Raw genomic sequence first — 15,119 nt, forward strand, 5'->3', positions numbered from 1 at the left:
ATAATAAGTTAGCATGCTAACATTTGCATGCTAACATAAGATAAATCAACATACCATAGTATCAAATATAAAAAGCCATGATTTTTAGATTTAAACGAAGGAATTTAGCTACAATGCTAATTAGCATTATGCTAATTAGCATGCTATCCTAATGTTAGCATGATAACATAGGAAAGGTTAGCAAACTTCTAAGACTGCGCAAAGTGTCAAAAGCCACGATTTTTAGGTTTAAACAAATTACATTAGCTAAAATGCTAGCATAATAAGTTAGCATGCTAACATTTGCATGCTAACAAAAAATAAATTAACATACTTTAGTATCAAATATCAAAAGCCATGATTTGTAGGTTTAAACGGAGGAAATTAGTTAAAATGCTAATTAGCATTATGTTAATTAGCATGCCAACCTAATGTTAGCATGATAACGTAAGAAAGGTTAGCAAACTTCTAAGACTGCGCAAAGTGTCAAAAGCCACGATTTGTAGGTTCAAACAAATAACATTAGCTAAAATGCTAGCATAATAAGTTAGCATGCTAACATTTACATGCTAGCATAAGAAAAATTAACATACTTTAGTATCAAATATCAAAAGCCATGATTTTTAGGTTTATACGGAGGAAATTAGCTAAAATGCTAATTAGCATTATGCTAATTAACATGCTATCCTAATGTTAGCATGATAATAACACAGGAAAAATTAGCAAACTTCTAAGACTGCGCAACGTGTCAAAAGCCACGATTTTTAGGTTTAAACAAATGACATTAGCAAAAATGCTAGCCTAATAAGTAAGCATGCTAACATTTGCATGCTAACATAAGATAAATTAACATACTTTAGTATCAAATATCAAAAGCCATGATTTTTAGGTTTAAACGGAGGAAATTAGCTAAAATGCTAATTAGCATTATGCTAATTAGCATGCTATCCTAATGTTAGCATGATAACGTAGGAAAGATAAGCAAACTTCTAAGACTGCGCAAAGTGTCAAAAGCCATGATTTTTAGGTTTAAACGAAGGAAATTAGCTACAATGCTAATTAGCATTATGCCAATTAGCATGCAATCCTAATGTTAGCATGATAATGTAGGAAAGGTTAGCAAACTTCTAAGACCGCGCAAAGTGTCAAAAGCCACAATTTGTAGGTTTAAACAAATGGCATTAGCTAAAATGCTAGCATAATAAGTTAGCATGCTAACATTTGCATGCTAACATAAGATAAATCAACATACTTTAGTATCAAATATCAAAAACCATGATTTTTAGGTTTAAACGGAGGAAATTAGCTAAAATGCTAATTAGCATTATGTTAATTAGCATGCTATCCTAATGTTAGTATGATAACTTAGGAAAGGTTAGCAAAATTCTAAGACTGCGCAAAGTGTCAAAAGCCACGATTTTTAGGTTTAAACGGAGGAAATTAGCTACAATGCTAATTAACATTATGCTAATTAGCATGCTAGCATGCAAACATAAACATGCACACAGTTAGCATGTTTCAAATACCAAGTTACATGACTGTAAAGTGTATGGCTGCGGAATTAGACAAACAAAAGCGTAAAATTAGGAAATCCCCTGAACAGCAGAGAAAATTGCAAAACAGGCTTGTAGGGATGAAATAGCCTCTGTGTTTTTTCCTGACCTAACATATATGTATATATATATATCTAAATATAGCCCACATTTTTTTAACCCAATAATAAATTAGAATGCTAATATTTGCATGCTAACATAAGATTAATTGACATACTTCTAAGATGGTGCCAAGTATCAACAGCCATGAATTAATGGGTTTAAATCGATAAAATTTTGCAAAAATGCTAGGCTAAAAAATTGTGTCTAAAAGGCTATTCCGATTTAGATATGCTTACAATAGGTATGCTAATGTTAGCGTGATAACGTAGGAAAGGTTAGCAAACTTCTAAGACTGCGCAAAGTGTCAAAAGCCACGATTTTTAGGTTTAAACAAATGACATTAGCTAAAATGCTAGCATAATAAGTTAGCATGCTAACATTTGCATGCTAACATAAGATAAATCAACATACCATAGTATCAAATATAAAAAGCCATGATTTTTAGATTTAAACGAAGGAATTTAGCTACAATGCTAATTAGCATTATGCTAATTAGCATGCTATCCTAATGTTAGCATGATAATAACATAGGAAAGGTTAGCAAACTTCTAAGACTGCGCAAAGTGTCAAAAGCCACGATTTTTAGGTTTAAACAAATGACATTAGCTAAAATGCTAGCATAATAAGTTAGCATGCTAACATTTGCATGCTAACATAAAATAAATTAACATACTTTAGTATCAAATATCAAAAGCCATGATTTTTAGGTTTAAACGGAGGAAATTAGTTAAAATGCTAATTAGCATTATGCTAATTAGCATGCCAACCTAATGTTAGCATGACAACATAAGAAAGGTTTGCAAACTTCTAAGACTGCGCAACGTGTCAAAAGTCACGATTTTTAGGTTTAAACAAATGACATTAGCAAAAATGCTAGCCTAATAAGTTAGCATGCTAACATTTGCATGCTAACATAAGATAAATCAACATACTTTAGTATCAAATATCAAAAGCCATGATTTTTAGGTTTAAACGGAGGAAATTAGCTAAAATGCTAATTAGCATTATGCTAAGCATTATGCTAATTAGCATGCCAACCTAATGTTAGCATGATAACGTAAGAAAGGTTAGCAAACTTCTAAGACTGCGCAACGTGTCAAAAGCCACGATTTTTAGGTTTAAACAAATGACATTAGCTAAAATGCTAGCCTGATAAGTTAGCATGCTAACATTTGCATGCTAGCATAAGATAAATTAACATACTTTAGTATCAAATATCAAAAGCCATGATTTTTAGGTTTAAACGGAGGAAATTAGCTAAAATGCTAATTAGCATTATGCTAATTAGCATGCTATCCTAATGTTAGTATGATAACTTAGGAAAGGTTAGCAAACTTCTAAGACTGCGCAAAGTGTCAAAAGCCACGATTTTTAGGTTTAAACGGAGGAAATTAGCTACAATGCTAATTAACATTATGCTAATTAGCATGCTAGCATGCAAACATAAACATGCACACAGTTAGCATGTTTCAAATAGCAAGTTACATGACCGTAAAGTGTATGGCTGCGGAATTAGACAAACAAAAGCGTAAAATTAGGAAATCCCCTGAAGAGCAGAGAAACTTGCAAAACAGGCTTGTAGGGATGAAATAGCCTCTGTGTTTTTTCCTGACCTAACACATATACATCTTTAAATATAGCCCACATTTTTTTAACCCAATAATAAATTAGCATGCTAATATTTGCATGCTAACATAAGATTAATTGACATACTTCTAAGATGGTGCCAAGTATCAACAGCCATGAATTAATGGGTTTAAATCGATAACATTTTGCAAAAATGCTAGGCTAAAAAATTGTGTCTAAAAGGCTATTCCGATTTAGATATGCTTACAACAGGTATGCTAATGTTAGCGTGATCACGTAGGAAAGGTTAGCAAACTTCTAAGACTGCGCAAAGTGTCAAAAGCCACGATTTTTAGGTTTAAACAAATTACATTAGCTAAAATGCTAGCATAATAAGTTAGCATGCTAACATCTGCATGCTAACATAAGATGAATTAACATAGTTTAGTATCAAATATCAAAAGCCATGATTTTTAGGTTTAAACTAAGGAAATTATCTAAAATGCTAATTAGCATGCTAGCACCCAAACATAAACATGCATACAGTTAGCATGTTTCAAATACCAAGGTACATGACTGTAAAGTGTTTGGCTGCGGAATTAGACAAAAAAGCGTAAAATTAGGAAATCCCCTGAAGAGCAGAGAAACCCGCAAAACAGGCTTGTAGGGATGAAATAGCCTCTGTGTTTTTTCCTGACCTAACATATATATATATATATGTACAATTTTTTTTTAACCCAATGCGGCCCCCGGGTGAAAAAGTTTAGGAACCTAATAATAAGTTAGCATGCTAATTAGCATTATGCTAATTAGCATGCTAATTAGCATTTTGCTAATTAGCATGACAGCATCCAAACATAAACATGCATACAGTTAGCATGTTTCAAATACCAAGTTACATGACTAAAGTGTATGGCTGCGGAATTAGACAAAAAAAGCGTAAAATTAGGAAATCCCCTGAAGAGCAGAGAAACCTGCAAAACAGGCTTGTAGGGATGAAATAGCCTCTGTGTTTTTTCCTGACCTAACATATATATATATATGTACAATTTTTTTTTAACCCAATGCGGCCCCCGGATGAAAAAGTTTAGGAACCTAATAATAAGTTAGCATTATGCTAAATAGCATGATAGCACCCAAACATAAACATGCATACAGTTAGCATGTTTCAAATACCAAGTTACATGACTAAAGTGTATGGCTGCGGAATTAGACAAAAAAGTGTAAAATTAGGAAATCCCCTGAAGAGCAGAGAAACCTGCAAAACAGGCTTGTTGGGATGAAATAGCCTCTGTGTTTTTTCCTGACCTAATGTATATATATATATATCTAAATATAGCCCACATTTTTTTTTAACCCAATGCGGCCCTCGGGTGAAAAAGTTTAGGCACCTAATAATAAGTCAGCATGCTAATAATTGGGGGGAGGCGTCAATCATTTTGCAATGCAGTCTGCTGAAAATGACGGAAAGCGCCGCTCTACATAGCAACTGACATTTGAAGATATTCAACACGCTACTGCCACCTGGTGGCTATAAAGTGGGTGGCGCACTCCCCCACCCAAAATGTGTCACGTTTCATGTGTCAGGTAAACTATGTCAAAACTTTGACAAACACGTCATTAAAAAGATCTAAATAAGCACAAAAAAAAATGGGATAATAATGCTGGAAAACTCTGCAGTGATGGGAAATGAACAATAATAATAATAACTCTAGATTTATAGAGTTATTTTAGGGCGGTGATGTCACAATGGAGCTTTGAGTGCGCCCAGTTTGTAGCGTACAGAAATAGAGGGAACACCTGTCTCACAGGAAGAATGAATGCATTTGAAGTGGTGGGGGCGAGGGAGTGGGGGGGGTTGAGGAGTGCATGAGTGCTCCGTTTTGGTGAGAAGAATGCTGTGCATGCTTTCCACACATACTGGAAAGACAGCGAGAGGCTTTGGGCGGTCTTAAATGATCAACCTAAAATAAGTTCTTATCAGCATTTTGATATAGTGGGCGACAGCTGTGTGTGTGTGTGTGTGTGTGTGTGTGTGTGTGTGTGTGTGTGTGTGTGTGTGTGTGTGTGTGTGTGTGTGTGTGTGTGTGTGTGTGTACCTGATGTGCCGTCAAGGCTGAAGGAGATCCGGACTTCAGGTGTATCAGGAGACACTCTTCTGGCTGACGTGATCATTTAACCCCAGGGGTGTCCTAACTTTTGTCCACTGAAAAGTCAAAACATGCGGTGACCTTTTTTATATTTCTCATTTTCAAAAACAATACAATAATAGTTCCAGAAATATCAGTCAAAACATTTTTTTTTAAATAAGCCTTATATAATTTTATTATTATTATTATTATTATTATTATTATTATTATTATTATTTATTACACTTAAATCTCAAGCTTAACTTCAGCTTTATTTGTCAAAATAAGTAAACAATATTTATTTTGCCCTGTTCGTCAAAGAAAACCCTTTTTTTTAATGGCAAACACACAAAATATGCAAGCTTCCCCCCCCCCCCCCAAAAAAAATATGTTTAAATGTTTAACGACAAAAAACAAAAGCAGTGAAGTTGTCACGTTGTGTAAATGGTAAATAAAAACAGAATATAATTAGGGACATAAGGACCTATTGTTATTCTAAGGTTTTATTTATTCTTTATTATTCTTCCGCCGCCACAATAAACTGTAATTTGACCCACTTAACATGCTTCAAAACTCACCATATTGCGCTCTAGCGCCCCCTAGGAAAAAAAAAACTAGACGGCCCGTAACTCCCACTAGGAAGGTCGGAGAGACATGAAACAAAAACCTCTATGTAGGTCTGACGTAGACCTACATTTCATTAATGGTACATTCTCGGGCCAAAATCAACAGGAAGTTGGCAATTCCCCCTTCAAGACAAAAAAGTACTAAAAACAGTCACTTTTGCCTCTTTCAGCTGTAATTTGACCCCCTTAACATGCTTCAAAACTCACCAAACTAAACACACACATCAGGACTGGCTAAAACTATGATCTAATGAAAAAACCTAACCCCAAATCTAAAAATTATGCTCTACAGCAATTTCTTTATAAAACGCAGAAAAAACTGCTCCTCGGATGAAAAATCTGACAAAACTGCCTGTAACTCCCACTGGGAAGGTCGGAGAGAGATGAAACAAAAACCTCTATGTAGGTCTCACTTAGACCTACATTTCATAAATTGACAACCCCCAGCAAAAATATACAGGAAGTTTGCTATTCCCCCTTCAACACAACATTTTTGTAAAAACCCGTCCCCTTTCTTCAAACATTATCTCCTCTGAGCGCGTTTGTTGTTTCGGCTTCAAACTAACACAGGAGAGAGATTGAACTCTTCTGATTAAAAGTTGGTGAAAGAGTTGTGATACCTGCTCCGGTTTTGATTTTATGACCCTTCAAAGACCCGCTGCACTGATGCTCCTGCGGTGCTGTTTTTTTAAGATGGCTGCTCAAAAGCAGGAAGCACCAACGTGCCCACACAATGCAGACAAGGTAGGTACACTAGACAAAAGTCTTGGGACACTTCAGACTAAAAGTAGACAAAAGTATTGGGACACTTAGGACTAGCACCTGCCAAATACGCGGGCCCGTCCAACGCTGCTTGCAGCTTTAATTTATTCTTTATTATTCTTCCGCACCCACAATAAACTGTAATTTGACCCACTTAACATGCTTCAAAACTCACCATATTTTATCCACACATCAGGACCTGCGAAAATTGCACTTTTCTTAAAAAACCGAACCCCAAAACTCAAAATTGCGCTCTAGCGCCCCCTAGGGGGAAAAAAACTAGACGGCCCGTAACTCCCACTAGGAAGGTCGGAGAGACATGAAACAAAAACCTCTATGTAGGTCTGACGTAGACCTACATTTCATTAATGGTACATTCTCGGGCCAAAATCAACAGGAAGTTGGCAATTCCCCCTTCAAGACAAAAAAGTACTAAAAACAGTCACTTTTGCCTCTTTCAGCTGTAATTTGACCCCCTTAACATGCTTCAAAACTCACCAAACTAAACACACACATCAGGACTGGCTAAAACTATGATCTAATGAAAAAACCTAACCCCAAATCCAAAAATTGTGCTCTACAGCAATTTTTTTATAAAACGCACAAAAAACTGCTCCTCGGATGAAAAATCTGACAAAACTGCCTGTAACTCCGACTGGGAAGGTCGGAGAGACATGAAACGAAAACCTCTCCGTAGGTCTCACTTAGACCTACATTTCATAAACTGACAACCCCCAGCAAAAATATACAGGAAGTTTGTTATTCCCCCTTCAACACAACATTTTTGTAAAAACCCGTCACCTTTCTTCAAACATTATCTCCTCTGAGCACGTGTTTCGGCTTCAAACTAACACAGGAGAGAGATTGAACCCTTCTGATTAAAAGTTGGTGAAAGAGTTGTGATAACTGCTCCGGTTTTGATTTTATGACCCTTCAAAGACCCGCTGCACTGATGCTCCTGCGGTGCTGTTTTTTTAAGATGGCTGCTCAAAAGCAGGAAGCACCAACGTGCCCACACAATGCAGACAAGGTAGGTACACTAGACAAAAGTCTTGGGACACTTCAGACTAAAAGTAGACAAAAGTATTGGGACACTTAGGACTAGCACCTGCCAAATACGCGGGCCCGAACAACGCTGCTTGCAGCTTTAATGATAATTAAAGCTGCAAGCAGCATTGGTCGGGCCCGCATATTTGGCAGGTGCTAGTCCTAAGTGTCCCAATACTTTTGTCAAGTTTTATTCCCAAGTGTCCCAATACTTGTGTCCAGCGGTTCTTTGAAGGGTCATAAAATCAAAACCGGAGCAGGTATCAAAACTCTTTCGCCAACTTTTAATCAGATGGGTTCAATCTCTCTCCTGTGTTAGTTTGAAGCCGAAACGACAAACGTGCTCAGAGGAGATAATGTTTGAAGACAGGTGACCGGTTTTTACAAAAATGTTGTATTGAAGAGGGAATAGCAAACTTCCTGTTGATTTTTGCTGGGGGTTGTCAATTTATGAAATGTAGGTCTAAGTGAGACCTACATAGAGGTTTTTGTTTCATGTCTCTCCGACCTTCCCAGTGGGAGTTACAGGCAGTTTTGTCATTTTTTTCTTCCGAGGAGCAGTTTTTTCTGCGTTTTATTCAAAAATTGCGCTTGAGCGCAATTTTGAGATTTGGGGTTAGGTTTTTTATAAGATGGCAATTTTTGACAGTCCTGATGTGTGCGTTCAGTTTGGTGAGTTTTGAAGCGTGTTAAGGGGGTCAAATTACAGCTCAAAGAGGCAAAAGTTACTGTCTTTAGTACTTTTTTGTCTTGAAGGGGGAATTGCCAACTTCCTGTTGATTTTAGCCCAACAATGTACTATTATGAAATGTAGGTCTAAGTCAGACCTACATAGAGGTTTTTTGTTTCATGTCTCTCCGGCCTTCCTAGTGGGAGTTACAGGCAGTCTAGTTTTTTTTTTCCTAGGGGGCGCTAGAGCGCAATTTTGAGTTTTGTGGTTCGGTTTTTAAAAAAAAAGGCAATTTTAGCAGGTCCTGATATGTGGGTCAAATATGGTGAGTTTTGAAGCATGTTAAGTGGGTCAAATTACAGTTTAATGTGGCGGCGGAAGAATAAAGAATAAAGAATAAAACCTTACAAATTCAATAGGTCCTTATGGCCCATTGTATAAGGACTCCCTTTGGGAGTCCTTATACAATGGGCCATGCGGGCCCTAATTAAAGCTGCAAGCAGCATTGGTCGGGCCCGCATATTTGGCAGGTGCTAGTCCTAAGTGTCCCAATACTTTTGTCAAGTTTTAGTCCCAAGTGTCCCAATACTTTTGTCCAGTGTAAGTGTCCCAATACTTGTGTCCAGCGGTTCTTTGAAGGGTCATAAAATCAAAACCGGAGCAGGTATCAAAACTCTTTCGCCAACTTTTAATCAGAAGGGTTCAATCTCTCTCCTGTGTTAGTTTGAAGCCGAAACAACAAACGTGCTCAGAGGAGATAATGTTTGAAGACAGGTGACCGGTTTTTACAAAAATGTTGTATTGAAGAGGGAATAGCAAACTTCCTGTTGATTTTTGCTGGGGGTTGTCAATTTATGAAATGTAGGTCTAAGTGAGACCTACATAGAGGTTTTTGTTTCATGTCTCTCCGACCTTCCCAGTGGGAGTTACAGGCAGTTTTGTCATTTTTTTCTTCCGAGGAGCAGTTTTTTCTGCGTTTTATTCAAAAATTGCGCTAGAGCGCAATTTTGAGATTTGGGGTTAGGTTTTTTATTAGGTGGCAATTTTTGCCAGTCCTGATGTGTGTATTAAGTTCGGTGAGTTTTGAAGCATGTTAAGGGGGTCAAATTACAGCTCAAAGAGGCAAAAGTGACTGTTTTTAGTACATTTTTGTCTTGAAGGGGGAATTGCCAACTTCCTGTTGATTTTTGCCCGAGGAAATTAATTAATGAAAAGTAGGTCTAAGTAAGACCTACATAGAGGTTTTTGTTTCATGTCTTTCCAACTTTCCCAGTGGGAGTTACAGGCAGTTTTGTCATTTCTTTCTTTCGAGGAGCAGTTTTTTCTGCGTTTTATTCAAAAATTGCGCTAGAGCGCAATTTTGAGATTTGGGGTTAGGTTTTTTATTAGATGGCAATTTTTGCCAGTCCTGATGTGTGTATTAAGTTCGGTGAGTTTTGAAGCATGTTAAGGTGGTCAAATTACAGCTCAAAGAGGCAAAAGTGACTGTTTTTAGTACATTTTTGTCTTGAAGGGGGAATTGCCAACTTCCTGTTGATTTTTTGCCCGAGGAAATTAATTAATGAAAAGTAGGTCTAAGTAAGACCTACATAGAGGTTTTTGTTTCATGTCTTTCCAACTTTCCCAGTGGGAGTTACAGGCAGTTTTGTCATTTTTTTCTTTCGAGGCGCAGTTTTTTCTGCGTTTTATTCAAAAATTGCGCTAGAGCGCAATTTTGAGATTTGGGGTTAGGTTTTTTATTAGATGGCAATTTTTGCCAGTCCTGATGTGTGTATTAAGTTCAGTGAGTTTTGAAGCATGTTAAGGGGGTCAAATTACAGCTCAAAGAGGCAAAAGTGACTGTTTTTAGTACATTTTTGTCTTGAAGGGGGAATTGCCAACTTCCTGTTGATTTTTGCCCGAGGAAATTAATTAATGAAAAGTAGGTCTAAGTATGACCTACATAGAGGTTTTTGTTTCATGTCTTTCCGACTTTCCCAGTGGGAGTTACAGGCAGTTTTGTCATTCTTTTTCTTTCGAGGAGCAGTTTTTTCTGCGTTTTATTCAAAAATTGCGCTAGAGCGCAATTTTGAGATTTGGGGTTAGGTTTTTTTATTAGATGGCAATTTTTGCCAGTCCTGATGTGTGTATTAAGTTCAGTGAGTTTTGAAGCATGTTAAGGGGGTCAAATTACAGCTCAAAGAGGCAAAAGTGACTGTTTTTAGTACATTTTTGTCTTGAAGGGGGAATTGCCAACTTCCTGTTGATTTTTGCCCGAGGAAATTAATTAATGAAAAGTAGGTCTAAGTAAGACCTACATAGAGGTTTTTGTTTCATGTCTTTCCGACTTTCCCAGTGGGAGTTACAGGCAGTTTTGTCATTTTTTTCTTTCGAGGAGCAGTTTTTTCTGCGTTTTATTCAAAAATTGCGCAGCGCAATTTTGAGATTTGGGGTTAGGTTTTTTTATTAGATGGCAATTTTTGCCAGTCCTGATGTGTGTATTAAGTTCGGTGAGTTTTGAAGCATGTTAAGGGGGTCAAATTACAGCTCAAAGAGGCAAAAGTGACTGTTTTTAGTACTTTTTTGTCTTGAAGGGGGAATTGCCAACTTCCTGTTGATTTTTGCCCGAGGAAATTAATTAATGAAAAGTAGGTCTAAGTAAGACCTACATAGAGGTTTTTGTTTCATGTCTTTCCTACTTTCCCAGTGGGAGTTACAGGCAGTTTTGTCATTTTTTTCTTTCGAGGAGCAGTTTTTTCTGCGTTTTATTCAAAAATTGCCCTAGAGCGCAATTTTGAGATTTGGGGTTAGGTTTTTTTATTAGATGGCAATTTTTGCCAGTCCTGATGTGTGTATTAAGTTCGGTGAGTTTTGAAGCATGTTAAGGGGGTCAAATTACAGCTCAAAGAGGCAAAAGTGACTGTTTTTAGTACTTTTATGTCTTGAAGGGGGAATTGCCAACTTCCTGTTGATTTTTGCCCGAGGAAATTAATTAATGAAAAGTAGGTCTAAGTAAGACCTACATAGAGGTTTTTGTTTAATGTATTTCCAACTTTCTCAGTGGGAGTTACAGGCAGTTTTGTCATTTTTTTCTTTCGAGAAGCAGTTTTTTCTGCGTTTTATGAAGCGTAAAATACGACGGCGGAGACCCCCGGACTGTTGAACGACTGAAGCTCTACATAAAACAAGAATGGGAAACAATTCCACTTTCAAAGCTTCAACAATTAGTTTCCTCAGTTCACAATCGTTTATTGAGTGTTGTTAAAAGGAAAGGCCATGTAACACAGTGGTGAACATGCCCTTTCCCAACTACTTTGGCACGTGTTGCAGCCATGAAATTCTAAGTTAATTATTATTTGCAAAACAATAAAAAAAATGTTTATGAGTTTGAACATCAAATATGTTGTCTTTGTAGCATATTCAACTGAATATGGCTTGAAAAGGATTTGCAAATCATTGTATTCCGTTTATATTTACATCTAACACAATTTCCCAACTCATATGGAAACAGGGTTTGTAAGTAGTTATAAAATCTTTTTAAATGTAAACTATGAATTGTTCGTTTTATGCCCTTTTTCTTAAATAAACACCTGTTTTATGGCAAACACAGAAAATATGCAACATTTCCCCCAACATTTTTTTTACAAAGTGTAATATTTGATGTGAAGTAACTGAAGCCTTAAATGTCAATGATTCATAACAACATTAACTTGAATTCATTCTGTTTTTGTTAGCAAATACAGTTTAAAAAAAATCCACAAAAAATCTAAAAAGGCCTCACTTATAAAAGTGTTAAAAATAAGTCATATATATATATATCAATTTTCAAAGAGAACGGCCTACGGATCACGATTGAAGCCAACAAGCAAACCGTCAACTTCCTTGACGTCACTTTCAACCTGAGAAATAACAGCTACCAACCATTCACGAAACCCAACACAACACTCCAATACGTGCACCATGACAGCAACCACCCACCCACCACCACGAAAAGAATACCTACCGGAATCAATAAAAGGCTATCGATGCTGTCATCTAGCAAAGCTGAATTTGACCAAGCAACCCCCCCGTACCAAAAAGCCCTTGATGAAAGCGGATACAATTTCACCCTCACCTATGAACCCACGCCAGGAAACCAGCCAAAAAAGAACAGAAAACGAAAAGACATCATCTGGTACAACCCCCCATACAGCAAAAACGTCTCAACTAACATTGGACACAAATTCCTCAATCTGATTGACAAACATTTTCCCAAAGACAACACCCTAAGAAAAGTATTCAACAAGAACAACATTAAATTGAGCTACAGCTGCATGAACAATATACGACAAATCATCTCAAACCACAACAAAACAATTGCAAATGAGCCGTCGGCCCCCGGACAGAGCGACTCCAAAACTAACAAAGGCTGTAACTGTCGAAAGAAACCTGATTGCCCTCTCAACGGGGGGTGCTTACAAACATCAGTTGTCTACCAATCTAAGGTAACACGCAAGGACATTAAGACATCCGACACATATGTAGGATTAACCGAGGGAGAATTCAAAACCAGATGGAACAATCACAAGGCTTCTTTCAGGAACAAAAACCTGCGAAATACCACAGAACTCAGCAAACACATTTGGGACCTCAAAGACAATAATGTTGAATATTCAATAACATGGCAAATTCTTGCATCCAGCACACCTTACAATAGTGGTAATAAAAGATGCAACCTATGCTTGAAAGAGAAACTGTTTATTATTTACCGTCCAGACCTGTCATCCCTCAACAAGCGCAGCGAAATTGTAACAGCATGCCGCCATAGACGGAAACACCTCCTAGGTAACACATGAGCCAATCACCACGCCCCTACACCAGCCTGTACCCACCCACTCTGTGCCCTATATAAACCATGGTATGCGAATGCTCCCATTAAAATCTCCTGATGATTGAGGGTACCCCCCCTCATGAAACAGGCCTGTAGAGATGAAATAGTCTTGTGATTTTTTTTCCCACACATACATATATATATATATATATATATATATATATATATATATATATATATATATATATATATATATACATTCCACCTGTTTGCTCTTTTATTACACTTTTGTATATATATATTTTTTTTTTTTTTTTTAATTATTAATATTTTTTTTATTTATTTTTTATTTTTTTTATATTTGCCGCGGGCCATTACAAAATTAGCTGCGGGCATGACAAAACAATAGGATTACTACATAGACATGCAGCTCCTATGTGTTGTCATGACAACCATGCATCATTAAAGCATTAATACATTTTGTAGGAAGAAATATATCTATAAACATAAGTTTGTGCACAAAACATGATTCACATGAGAATCGCTCGATTCTAAATTGACTATCATTTTCAAAAAAATCGATATAAGAAAAAAAAACTTAAAATAAATAACATATATATATATATATATATATATATATATATATATATATATATATATATATATATATATATATATATATATATATATATATATATACAGAAAATTCTATATATAAAACCCAGTTAAATTGCATAAAAATTATGCAAAAAACTCCCGGAAAGGTACAAGATTAAAAATTATTTGGTTAAAAACTTAACTTTTTTAAAACAATCAATTAAAAAATATTTTTTTTTTTAAATATATTCATTTTTTTAAACAAATATTAAAAAATATTTTAAAATATTATCTATAAACATAAGTTTATGCACAAAACATGATTCACATCAGAATCGCTCGATTCTAAATTGACTATCATTTTCAAAAAAATCGATATAAGAAAAAAAAACTTAAAATAAAAAACATATATATATATATATATATATATATATATATATATATATATATATATATATATATATTTATATACAGAAAATTCTATATATAAAACCCAGTTAAATTGCATAAAAATTGTGCAAAAAACCCCCGGAAAGGCACAAGATTAAAAATTATTTGGTTAAAAACTTAACTTTTTTAAAACAATCAATTAAAAAAAAAATATTTTTTAAATATATTCATTTTTTTAAACAAATATTAAAAAATATTTTAAAATATTATCTATAAACATAAGTTTATGCACAAAACATGATTCACATCAGAATCACTCGATTCTAAATTGACTCATATCATTTTCAAATAAAATCGATATAAGACAAAAAAAAATTTTGAAAACTTAAAAAAACAAAAACATATATGTACAGAATATTCTATAAATAAAACCCAGTTAAATTGCATAAAAATAGTGAGAAAACCCCCCCAGAAAGGTACAAGATTAAAAATTATTTTGTTAAAAAACGTAACTTTTTTAAAACAATCAATTAAAAAATACATATATATTTTTAAAATATATTAATTTCTTCAAACAAATAACACGAAATATTTTAAAATATTTTCTATAAGCGTAAATTTAGGAAATCCCACAAAACACATGCACAAAACATGATTCACATCAGAATCGCTCGATTCTAAATTGACTCATACCATTTTCAAAAAAATCAATATAAGAAAAAAAACTGAAAAAACTTTAAAATAAAATAAATAATATATATAAATATATATATATATACAGAATATTATATATTAAAAAAAAACAGTTAAATTGCATAAAAATAGTGCAAAAAACCCCAGAAAGGTACAAGATTAAAAATGATTTGGTTAAAAAACTTAACTTTTTTAAAACAATCAATTAAAAAATTA

At 35.1% G+C, this 15,119-nt stretch overlaps 1 protein-coding gene across 2 annotated transcripts in view; it reads right to left on the reverse strand.

Moving 5' to 3' along the window:
• map3k7cl (map3k7 C-terminal like) overlaps nt 1-15,119 on the reverse strand; it is a 48,643-nt gene that overhangs the window by 17,520 nt on the left and 16,004 nt on the right. For both annotated transcript variants that reach the window (XM_061961647.2, XM_061961646.2), the window contains one exon: nt 5,300-5,406. In XM_061961647.2, coding sequence (XP_061817631.1) covers nt 5,300-5,375 — 76 coding nt within the window. In that variant the 5' untranslated portion in view covers nt 5,376-5,406. The remainder of the gene's footprint in view (nt 1-5,299; nt 5,407-15,119) is intronic.

The sequence above is a fragment of the Nerophis lumbriciformis genome, linkage group LG09 (assembly GCF_033978685.3).
Source record: "Nerophis lumbriciformis linkage group LG09, RoL_Nlum_v2.1, whole genome shotgun sequence".
NCBI lineage: Eukaryota > Metazoa > Chordata > Actinopteri > Syngnathiformes > Syngnathidae > Nerophis > Nerophis lumbriciformis.